We start from the raw sequence: 12,520 nt of genomic DNA, 5'->3' as shown, positions 1-12,520 counted from the left end.
TCCCTACAGTTGATAAGTGTTGTTAGGGAAAAATAGGAAAAAAAATTATCTCAGAATACACCTTTGGTATATTAGCTATGCCCTAAAATTTTGTGCATGTTTGGTTCGTGTTTATCTACAGAGTAGTATATGGTAAAGATTCCTAACACACTAATACTTTGTTATTAAATTCTTTTTCAAATATAATTGAGTTCACCTTTTTGTTCTTGTGATTTAGGTGTAGGCAAGAGATTGCACTGAAAAAAGAAAAAAATGTATGCATGAAGACAGAAAAAAGAAAAGTACAGTTTGAAAATGCTCAGCTTAATGGTAGTAGGAATGAGAATATCCTTACTTCAAGTGAAAAGGTTTTTATTTCTACTTCAGTTTCTATACTAAGCTCCTCTTTCCCTTTTTTTAATGCACTTGTAGTTTGTTTTTAGATAATACTTGAGAAATACATGAACACAAAAAATAATTAAAAATGCATGCTGCCTAAATTCTGCTAGCAATCATCTGAAGCTGAGGTTTGCCTGGCATATTATTTATATCAAGGAGAAACAAGATTGGAATCTTTATTCATACAAAGTAAAGCTTCCTTCTTACAAATGGATCTGGGGACTAATGCAAATGGATTAAAAAGACTGAGAAGCAAAAAAGATACTGTATTCACTCTTGGTCTTGTTTTTTCTCTTCTTTCTCCATTACATCAGCATGCACTGTTTTGCTTCTGCTTACATATTGTTTTAAGTATTTCAGCTCTGTCTTTCCTATCTCTTTTTTAGGCAGATAATTGCCTTACTGATTTCCTTAACACTTACCTCCACTTTGCTCTTTATTATGGCAATGCTGTCTGGGTTGTCATCACAGTGTTTTGTTTTCTTTGTGTATTTTTTCCATATTTGTGCATTGTTTTTCTAACTACTAATCCCTCTCAAGTCACCTCTTTTAGCTCTTGTAAATAGTATTCTCTTTTAGTTTTAGTTATTACCAAAAATCAACTTTGTGACAGCAGCATATCTGAAGTAGTTAATCTGTCATACAGTTAGATTAAATAGTATCTACTTACTAATTCAATGCCTTTTGAGGATTGTAAAATCCAAATCTCCTAAACTACCTTTTGTTCTTGTAATATAATGTTAAATTTTGAAGTTAGAAAATACAAATACAGCTGAGGTGTGGGATATCATAGTTAACAACTTGTATTCTGTCTAGTTTTTTTGACATTTATGAAGATGTAATGCTTCTTTAATTTTTTCAGGGTTTTGAGGTAAATGCAGTAACAGGAAAAGGACTGAGTGCACTTTCCTTCCCTCACTTGTGGGTTGAAAAAGCTGAAGTACTAATTCAGCTAGGCTTGTATCAGCCAGCAAGGCTTCTGCTTTCAGAGGCCCATGCTGCAACTCAGGTACAGTACAAATTAAATAGAAAAAGAAACACTAATAACATCTGTAGGGAAAATGCAGTTATTCGTCAGAATAATAATAATCAAACTGCAAAGCCAAGCCTTCTCTCTTTTATTATATTTCAATATATATAATATGTACATTTAAATACATGCCATTTCAGGCCAACTTTATGGGAGTTGTCTGCAGTTTATATAAATTTCTGAAGTAGCATCAGCATCTCTGTCTGCTTTGCAGTGGTCTTGGAAAATATAGGTATATTTCATCCTTGTTTGTTTAAATAGGTGGGAAAAGTTCAAGGTTTGTTCAGAAGAGAGAGAGCATTTGGCCCCATTCTCTCAATATTTTAATCATCTGAAAGTCTGATTATTCAATTTTGAGCTTCATTATGGATTTACTACAATGTTTTGATAAAACTGAAATTATTTCCTAGAATTCTGGCAGATCTGAAATAAGTGTCCATATGTTCCACCTAACAGATCTGCATCATCTCATTATTATGAAGGATTATACCTTGCAGATATTTTCTCTATATCTAACATTTTCCTCTTTAGCCCTGTGCTTCATTATAAAACTTTTTGAAATATAGTTATTGTAGTAAAACCTTTACTTAAAAAAATGTAATTGATATCCCATTATTTTGTGTAATATTTTTTTGTCCTGTAAGAAAACACGGCCTATGTAAATTTAGTACAATCATGAATACTTTGAATAATAATATATGAATGATATTCATGAATAATACATGCCCCTTTGTAAAGCATTAATTAAACATTGTATATTGAGGAAAGTTCAAAATACATTAGGGAGGAGAGTAATTTTAATTATGTAATTCATCATATCCTGTATGTCTGTAGGCTAGTATACAAATATTATACAGTATTTGTTCCTTATACAGGACTATTTATATAGATTGTAACTAGTGTAAAGCAACATTGTGAGTTCACTGGATCTCTAGTGTGTCTGTACAGTTGACAAAAAAATCTTTCGTCATCACATTTCTTCATCAGATGCTGACAAATATACTAAATATATACATACTAAATAATAGCAGAAAAATAGTTTATTTGGCTGGTGGAATAGAAGGTACAGGAACAGAAAGAAATATGAGGTAGACGTAGCATAAGGAATAACTAAGAAATTCAGCAGATACTTGGGGAATAGCATTCGCTTTTTATTTCTTTAAGGTTCATATAAATATGGACAGACAAAACTACAAATAGCAGAAGTGGATTTTTAGTGTATAGATCAAATCTCTCTCTTTCTAGGAATTGAGGGCCCTATCTGATATGTCAAGGTGCTTGTACTTACTTGCTGTGTTGGCTAACCTGGAAAAAAACCACAGACAAGCTAAAGCACTCCTTGAGAAAGCACAGCTTCTGGGAGGAGATGAACAATTTTGGTATGACAGTACTCTTAGTCTAACGGAAGCAATTCTAGAGGAAGAGGGGGAAGGAAAACAGAGCATGGTAAGGAAATTTTTTGGCTTTGGAGATTATTGTTTGGGGCTTTTTTCAGCAGTGGTCTTTCTCAGTGAAATGTTACTGCCTTTACATTTTAATAAAGCAAAATCAGGTGTTAAATGTAGTTAATGTTGTTCTCTCTGAGCATTAACAGACATTAATTACAGATTTCAAACAGATGCAGGCCACTCGGAATGAGATTCTACCCACAGAAGTTTAGGATGTTTTTATGACATGCTGTATGTTCTCCTATTGGAATAAAACCAGTTATAATCTAGTATGTATGACTAAACCCCCAGAGATCTGAGTATCTTAATTAGAATTCTTTTGTATTCAGACAATTCTGTTAACACTGGTGTATTTATTTTTCATGTTCAATAAAAATCAAACCTTTCAGTATTATTTTCTATTATGCTTTTCCTTCCCAAGTATTTAAAACAGTTTAAAAAAATATTATTTCTAGATTCTGGAATATACTTCTGTAACAATTTTTTTTTTTTTTTTAATCCTATAACATCAAAATATCCATTTACTGTTAAACCCTTAACTTTCATGAGTTTCAGCATAAATAAAGTCATATGTCTGTGATGATCTAACCTGTCTTGATAAACTGTTCAAGGCTGAGTCATGTAGAGGGATTATTTTGATTTTGACTAAACTCCTATTTACTGTCTTTTGCTATGTGCCTCCAAGATGAATCTGCTCCATCTTCTCTCCTTGTATGTATGTGCACCATTCATGTAACCATCAAAGTATCTCAGTGAGATCATAACACAGAGAGGACACAGTCTTAAGCTGTGCCATGGGAAATATAGGCTGGTTTTAGGAAAAAGTTTTTTATTGAAAGAGTGATCAAGTACTGGAATGGCTGCCCAGGGAGGTGGTGGAGTCACCATCCCTGATGTGTTTAAAACAGCCTGGATGTGGCACTGGGTGCCAGGGTTTAGTTGAGGTGTTGGGGCTGGGCTGGACTCGGTGATCTCGAAGGTCTCTTCCAACCTGGTCACTCTGTGATTCTGTGACTCAGACTTTCTAGACCTATTTACAGTTATCCAGAGCCAGCCATCTTGGGGATGATTAACATGTTCTGTACAAAATTTAAGTTTTCTAAATGAATGTTTGTTATTATCTGTAGATATCTAAAATAGAATTATGAAAATTCTGCTGTTACCTGCAGGCTTGTGAGATACTGGAACATACTCTAAGTGTCCTTCGATCTACTTTACTGAAGAGACCTGGCAGGCAACCAGAATTGGGTTTTATGATTGCATCCCTTGAAGCCAGGTAAGCTGTCTTTTCTCTAAAATATGCCTGGCTTCTAAAATGCAGCTACATTGCAAATATATGTACTTATTACAATGCTGTCTTATTTTGGTGTGGCAAATTCTGTGGATTCTCAAATATTTTTGTTTCAAGTAATTTATGTGCTGGTTTGGTTTTTTAAAGTTTAAATTTCTTTTCAAATTTTTGTATTTCCTTCTCAAATGCTTGCATGTAGCCCTGTGACCTGTTATGTTGGTAAACTAGACACCACAACCTATTGTACATATATATAGCTTGCACATATACATATGTATATAGCTTGCAGTACAGGTTACCTAAAGGTGCAGTGTGTATTTGCCTGTGCAGAGTATCTGTTTGAACACAACACCACTGGAGTCTACAGTGTTGACTTCTCACCATGGTCCAAGAAGCCTGTTTAAGGTGAAACTAAACAATTATTTCAGTTCCACTGAAATCCAAGCACAGAGACCTTAAAATGTGTTGGCGACGGGAGAGAAGTGCACAACACTTACACTCCTGTCTTTCCATAAATGGGGAGCTTTTCTACTAGAAAAGGAAGACTGTTATCAGTCTTCTCAGTTCATCTGTACTTAGAAGAATGATTAGGAGTAAAATGGAATCATTAGATACATGGAACATGTGATACCTCTTCTCAATCTCAAAATATAGTATTTGGATTTTTTCAGAATTACTACAATTTGTAAAACACACAATTGTAGTGCTTTTTGTAGACTTAGAATTTAAAGGAAGGCAGAGAGAAATGTGTCTGTTCCCAATAATAGCCTGTGCTTTCTGACTGCTATCTTGTATTTCATTTTTATTTCTAGAAAAACACTTATTCAGATACATTTTGCCCAGGATCATATGACAATTGATGCCAATCCTGCTCAGTTGCCACATATTCTACAGGAATCCTACAATAAATTAGTTCAAGTTGAGAAGGACTTTCTTCATCACGGGCATAAAAACTGCAGCGCTGAATTACTGCTGCAATGTGCAAATATTTGTAGGTAAGACTATGCCTCTACTGAAAAATTTTATCTAGGTTAAACTAGTCCATGAAGTGTCTTGTTTACTTTTTGTAGTCTAAGATGGAAAAGAGCAGATAACAGGTTTTATATATTGATGCTAGATGTCTGTCTGCATTCCTCATGTGTTCTGTATTCAGAAATGTACTGTAGAATCAAAAATTGTTTTCACTGAAGGCAGTTCTCTTTTGTTGTCTTTTGAGGTCAAAACAAAGTGCTAGGGCATCTTAAATCAGATTTTTGACTTCCTATTTGTAGATATATTTTAGCAGCCACACCAATCATTCTCTAGTATTTACAGGGCTTTTACAATTCTTACTGTTTTTCTAGAAACTGCTGCAATAGTAAAAGTGCAAAACATGGTATGCTTGGAATCCCAGCTGTTTGCAAGGCACCCCTTAAAAAGGCTGAGATATGTTTAGTACCTGGTATACTGCTATTGTGTTCCTGCTAAATACATACTCTAGAACATGATCTGCCTTTCTTCTCTTTGAGTCATGGCATCTTCTTGCATTGCAGCCATACAGTTCTAAGAGACCGTGGGAAAAATAACTTGGGTTCACTTATGATATTTGTACATTTCAAAAACACACATACAAATTTAATATTTTTATTATTAATTAATCTATTTTATCTATTAATTAATAGCGTCATTATTTTATTGTATACGTTCAACAGTGTGGATACTGTAAAAATAAGCACTTTCTTATGTTAGTTCTTTTGAGTTTATGGTGTTGTTTTGGTTTTTTTTTCAGGATGACTGCCAAGCAGGAAAGTAACAAAAGAAACAAACACAGTCACTATCTAGATGCTTATAGCTTAGCTCAGCGAGCAGTATCCAGAACAGAGGAAGTATTTCATAACGTTTGTAGTTTATTTGCATTTAATGAGGTATTTACTTCTTTTACCTTAATAGTGGAAAGGAAACCTAGTTTAGTTGTAATATTCACTCATGTTTGGATAATCTCATTTGGGGCTTCCAGGATTTGTCTTTCTGTAATGATAAACATTCTTTGTATATAGAAGGAAAAATTGCATGCTGAAAGAATTAACAGTTGAAAAAGGTATGAAAGAGGATTTGTTTGGTCTTTGTCAAGTTTATTTAATACTGGCATTTATCTAATAGCTACAAAAGAAAAAAAGTATAAACTTGGAGATATTTTTAATTCACTACAGGCCTTGAAAGTTTAAAATTCCTCAAAATATGTTTATTCTCAGGAAAAACAAAAAGCCTTCACAAAACATTATAAATAAATAATGTCTTTCTTCAAAATAGTGTATTTTGGGTAATGAAAGCCTGCAGCCTACTTTGCTAGTGTGTAGGTAGCATTATTGGATATTACATATTTGTACCAGGTGTGTGAAACACGAAAAGCAAAAACCCAGCTGCTCTTACTCTGTGGAGCTACTTTGGTTGCCTCGTAATATATTTGACATCATTGGCGTTCTTCTTTTAAACTACTTAAACATCTTCATTGCAATTTTTCTGCTCTATCAAGGTGGTAATGCTAAAATGTTTGTTTCTTTGGTTAAAATAAATACAACATTCTAACTTCTTATGAGGTTAATTTGCAAAAATAATTGAAATTAAAATAGTATTTTCTTTTGTATTTCAGAGTACAAATGTTAGTATCCCATTAATGAGACAACTAGCTCTTAGAAAAATAAATCTTGTGGAAATTCTTTTGGATATTTTTCATCTTGCCCTTACTGAGAAGAAGCTTAAAAATGTGGGAGAAACATCATTTCATGAATTTATGGAGGAAATCATCATTGAAGATGATGCAATAGAACAGGTAATACAAAATATTTAGTCCTGTGATTTGCATAAAAGTTATAACAAGGTTTTCCATCGCACAACATCTTCCACTACTGAGGAAATGGGTTCCCAGAGCAGTCATGTAGTGTTGTAGCAGTGGAGGTTGAAGTGTGTGGTTTTAGTCTTGGGGACGGCTTGCTGGCCTCCCTCCTCTTATCCCACATTTTCCTTGGCCCTGGTTGAACTTTGCTTATGGATGTTACATTGAACTTTTTTTTCTTAATCAGTTGTTAATGAATTTGTACACATATTAAAGACAGCTCGTTTCTAGTTGAAAGTATAATCGTATTTAACATATGAATTTGTATGTGAATATATGTGTTACATTTTTTAAAAATGCATTCTTCTGTCTGTGTGAGTATACATGAGCAAATAAATATAAATATGTATTTTACCAGGATTGGAAGTACATGAAACGCACTATGGCTCATATTACACTGGCTCAGTTAGCAAACATACAGAATCTTTGTAAAGGCTGTCCCAACATCAAATCCAAATGCCTGTATCTAACTGGAAAAACCCTTCGTTTACTTGCCATTAATGCAGATCCTGTATATTCAGAGATTTACTGGAAGCCAAATGTTATGGTATGCATTCTTTTCTTCAGTTAAATTTATTTTTCTGTGTGAAGTTTATCTGCTCTAATATTTTTATATACATTTGTCTAAAAGCTGCTCTTTATATGGAGCTAGGTTTTATATACTGCATGCAAGCCATAATAAAAATGGATGGCAAAATGAGTCATTTCAAAAACATGCTTCTGCCTGCATGCTGTCCTCATGTAGCTAATTTTTGATTTGTTTGTGAGATATACTAATTGCAAGATTTTCAAAACAGAGGTAGAAAGATTCCTCGAATGCCTTAAAGGCTGGGTGAGGTGTGGTTTGTGAATCCATGCAATTCACAAGTATTGATTTGTATGTTAAAAGCTTGGGTTTGTAAGTTCCTTCTGTGTTGTAGTAAGAACCCTTGCAAATAATCCTTGTAAAAAAGGAGAATTGATGGAGGCATTATAAATTCAGTGATGAATTAAAGTTTTCAGAAGAAATTAGTGGAGGACAAATATGAGAAAGTCAAACTCTCAGAGGTTGTATGGGGGGGCCTTTTTAGTTTATGTTGTTCATATTTCCTTCATAACATGCTAAGAAATTTTGATAGTTGATAGTATTACTAAATCTCTCACCACGAAGGAATTAAGATAGTGATTTCTTTTAAGATTAATTCCATTTTCACATAAGCTTTCACTAAAGAAATGAAGCCTGCATTACTTAATGGAGTGATTAATTGTTAATTTTTTTTAAACTGTGATGGGTAGGAAGGTGCTATATCAGACATCAGAAAATCTTCGCTGACTTCAGCAGAATGCAGAGAACAGGACGTGACAGAGAGCGGTTTGTCAGCTAATGAATGTCATAATGATAAGTACAGGGGGAAAATACAGGAATTAAAGGTATATTACTTTATGAGCTTGCATTAGAATTTGAGTGCTTTCTTTTTATGGAATAATACTCAACTTATCAGTTCTTTTTAAACTGATAATGGAAATGTTGTAACAATAACTTGATCTTAAAAAAGACAAAAATCTACAAAACACCTTCTAACAAACAGCTCTGCTGTGTAGCTCAGGCCTGCTCCTCAGTAGATTGTGTGGGAGCTCCTGAATGAGCTAACCCAGCTGCTCTCAGAAAGAAATAATTTCTCCCTCCGTGGTTTCCCACTGTTTGAGCACGTACCGACCAGGACTAGATGAGCAGGCGGTTCCTTTCTGCTTCACAAATATGAATTTTGCAGACTGGGAACAAAGAAAGGAATTACTTCAATCACAAAATATTTGTGAAATTCAGTGAGCTGATCTCTGTTAATTACTGCTGTTGAAAGCACACTAGGAATTGGGAATGTACAGTTTGTGTTGCTAGTAAAATCAATAAATACCTGAGGTAAGAGATTTGTGGGTTAATTTGGATTAAATATGTTTGCCCACAGAAACAGTTGTATTGATCCTTGATTCTGAACTGCTCATATTGCCTGGAATTTAAAGTCAGTTCTGCTGAGTACAGATTTTATATTAAAAGACATTTCTTTGTTAGACCAAATATTTTTTAATGTAGTAAAACCATGTTGGTGTCCGCTAAAAAATTAATCAGTATTTGCATATTTTGATCATACACTAAGCGCCTTAAAAAGAAAATGCATTAAAATTGCTCATTAAGAAGCAATGTTTATCTACTCTAACATGCTGTAATTGGCGTATGAATAACAAATACTTAATATTAGCAAATTTTAATATAAATCTTTTTATTTTTTGTCATCTAGACACAACAAAGGATGGCTCAAAAGTATCTTTCTCAATCCAGTGAGGCTTTGCTACAGTCTATGGCTATTGCATTCAGTCATAATGTTACTGATGTACTGGCTCTGGCTAGTTTGGAAATGGCTGAATGCTTTCGACAGTTTGATCCAATTTCAACTAGCCAGTTTTTGGCACTTCATCAGGTGAGGCAACTAATGTTTGTGCTGCTTTTCAGTGGGAGGATGTTTGAAGTTGCAAAAAAGAAACAGTATTTGCATGGTCTGAAAATTGGCCGTAGAGAACACATGTAGGGTTCCGTGTAAGAACCAGTGTGTAATGTAGGTCATCAAATATATGGTATATTTGCTAAGCTCAGAACATTGGATCAGTGGTTTGTTAACAATTCTAATATCTGCTGTGTTTGACCTAACATTTTCATTGATGATTGCACACATGAAAAATTTTAATAGGAATAAATTATCTTGTCATTAGCAAAGATAAGACATTGCCACAAAATAATTTCATCCTTCCCTAACAAAAAATTTAAAAAATATTTCCCTGGATTTATTCAATCATTATTTTGAAGTGGATAATTCAGTTTAGATTCAGTTTCTCAGATTGATACCTGCACAACGTGGTCCCATAGATGGCTTGAAGGTGTATGCATGTGAATATGTGCCTCCATCAAAGAGAAGATGCAGAAAAGCTGTAGGGCTTATGTTCGCTGTATCAGGAACAAATAACCCATAGTTCCTAGTTCAAGTGACAGGATTGGTATGTTTGCTGAAAGAAAAGTTGATATATTCTTACCCATTATTTTGAATTTTGTAGAAGTCTGCCATGTGATATGAAGCACAGAAACAGAAAAGACTCAGCTTACTTGAAAGGCTAAGCTGAGAACACAGTGTTTACCATTCCTTGTAGACCTTAGATGACTAAATGCAGGAACCTTGATGATAAATGTAAACAAAGAAATCAATTCCAGCTATTTGTATTTAAGAAATCTTCCTTAGTTATTGTCAGACTGTTTACATTAACCTGTAAGAACAAACAGCAGTCTTCTGCTAGTTCATCTCATCTTTCAAGGAAGGGAATTTCTCTTCAACATAGATATATGTTATAAAAAGCATAGTATATATATTTATTAATTTTATTTTTGTGAAGGAAAATAAATAGATGTAAACATTTTGCAGAGTTGTTCAGTGTTTACGATGATGAAGAAAATCCTTCTAACTGCTACATCCAACACCAGCAGCTCTCAGCTGGCAGCATTGCTCCATCTGCAGAATCAGTTAGAACAACACAGAAACACAAGTGATCTTCTAAAATGTGTGGAACAGCAGCTGACTGCTAATTCAGTGGTAACTTTCTGAGCTACTTATTAGGGGTTTATTATATGTTATATAAATGCACACAGAGAGATATATGTGTGTATACAGGACATGGGTTGGTGGTGGGTTAGCAGTGCTGAGAGTGTTGGATTCCATGGTCTCTGAGGGCTTTTCCCACCTGAACAATTCTGAGATTCTAAGAACCACCCCTGTACCTTCCCCTGCTACCAAAATCTTGCCACGTAAACCAAATACAATTTTATATAGTTCTTGTTGGTGAAGTGTCTTTAGCAAAACTTTTTTTTCAAAAATAAATGTTACTATGAGTTATTCTACTCATTTCCTTTGCTAATAGTCTGCTATTACTTGATAGCATTTTAACTTTAGAAACTGTGTAGCGGCCGTAAAACTCATGCTGGTATGGAGAGAGGACTAAGATACAGTATTTGTAATTTGTTTTAAATAATATTTATAAGTTCTTTTGCACTGCACAAAAATTACATGCTCATAGAATGGCTGAGGTTAGAAAAAATCTCTGAAGGTCATCTTGTAAACCCCTCCTTCTCAAGCAAGGGCCACCTGGAGCTTGTTGTCCACGACCATGTCCAGATGCCTTTTGAATTATCCAAGAATGGAGGCTCCACAGCCTCCTCGGACTACTTGTGCCAGTGCTTGCTTCCCTGACAGGGAAGCAGTATTTCTTGTGGTTTGTACTGTCCTGGCACATCTGCTGAGTGTGTGGGACTTTACGTTCGTTCTTTCCTAGAATTACTATCAAGTTTCTAATGAAAGAACTGAGAATGTGATTTACAAAGTCTATGAAAATAATGGTACTTTTGAACTACTGTACAGGCATGGAGAAACCTCTGTATTCCTGTTGAACATTTTAATATAGTGGATGAATTGCCATCCAGTTTCTGCATAGTTATTCTCCAGCATTCAGAAGACAGGTATAAAATTTAATCCTTTTGATTTAGCACTGTTTGTTACAAATACAGTCTTTTGTTACATGGTTGAATATTGCCTTTTACTTCTAATTTTGATGGACTTGAATTTTAGGATAATGAACTAATGAATATATAAATCAAACTGCCTGCAGCTCAGTGTTGTGTTTTCTGTTCTTTCCATTTCCCTAATTATCTCTTAAATCCCCAGAGGTCACTTGAAATGTTTCAAGCCATTCTTGACATGATTCCTAAGTTCTGTTAAGAATTTCTTGCTTTTATTGCTTATGCTCTTGGAAATGTTAGAAGGGGACATATTTAGCTTTATAAAGCCACCAATTATCTGATTATTACAGCCTAATTAGCTGCAAATAAACTAGCTCATAAATTGAGCTATAGCAACTAACTATGAAAGCATTCACCAATTTAAAAAGTCTTTAACACTTGTCATGGAACAAATATAAATCTACCTTAATGGTTACACAGTGATAAAAGAATTTACCTTACCAGTCTCAGTTTGTTCCTGCTAGAATTTGCAGGTATTTGCAGCCAAGGTGGGGGTAGTTACTGCATCATGACAGTATTTGTGAGCACATTAAATAAGAGGGCAATAATTACTCTTCTGATAAATCTGAGTCATATAAACAAGGCTAGATAGTCAAATAATCTATTCAGCACTTTTCTGGTTTCCACAGATCACAGTTGTACAGTTCATTGATTGAGGTGCCCAAAGTAAGTGCTGCAAGGCAGAAAGGAAAACTCACTCAGCGGATGGGTAAGAACCTCTTACTGTAAAGACATAAAAATCATTGCACTGATGTTATGAGAAGGCTCATATCTTTCACCGTTGCAGTTAGTAAAAATTTTAAATACTTTAAAAAAGAATTTTAACTCTTCCTAATTTCCAAGGAAAATAAATTCATAAATATGTGTCTCATTATCAGATGTCATGTATCTAGTCACAATTTATATAATT

General features: G+C 34.2%; 1 protein-coding gene across 1 annotated transcript in view; it reads left to right on the top strand.

The window, feature by feature from the left end:
* The window catches only part of CFAP46 (cilia and flagella associated protein 46), a 67,502-nt gene that overhangs the window by 41,506 nt on the left and 13,476 nt on the right, over positions 1 to 12,520 (top strand). Inside the window, exons 34-46 of the mRNA XM_041400169.1 lie at positions 218 to 347; positions 1,241 to 1,387; positions 2,654 to 2,854; positions 4,026 to 4,132; positions 4,960 to 5,142; positions 5,916 to 6,051; positions 6,777 to 6,956; positions 7,378 to 7,566; positions 8,295 to 8,429; positions 9,293 to 9,472; positions 10,463 to 10,630; positions 11,453 to 11,550; positions 12,240 to 12,319. Coding sequence (XP_041256103.1) covers positions 218 to 347; positions 1,241 to 1,387; positions 2,654 to 2,854; positions 4,026 to 4,132; positions 4,960 to 5,142; positions 5,916 to 6,051; positions 6,777 to 6,956; positions 7,378 to 7,566; positions 8,295 to 8,429; positions 9,293 to 9,472; positions 10,463 to 10,630; positions 11,453 to 11,550; positions 12,240 to 12,319 — 1,934 coding nt within the window. The remainder of the gene's footprint in view (positions 1 to 217; positions 348 to 1,240; positions 1,388 to 2,653; positions 2,855 to 4,025; positions 4,133 to 4,959; positions 5,143 to 5,915; positions 6,052 to 6,776; positions 6,957 to 7,377; positions 7,567 to 8,294; positions 8,430 to 9,292; positions 9,473 to 10,462; positions 10,631 to 11,452; positions 11,551 to 12,239; positions 12,320 to 12,520) is intronic.

This window comes from Onychostruthus taczanowskii, unplaced genomic scaffold, assembly GCF_017590055.1.
Source record: "Onychostruthus taczanowskii isolate IOZ18803 unplaced genomic scaffold, ASM1759005v1 scaffold173, whole genome shotgun sequence".
Lineage (NCBI taxonomy): Eukaryota > Metazoa > Chordata > Aves > Passeriformes > Passeridae > Onychostruthus > Onychostruthus taczanowskii.
This window is presented reverse-complemented; position numbering and strand designations above follow the sequence as displayed.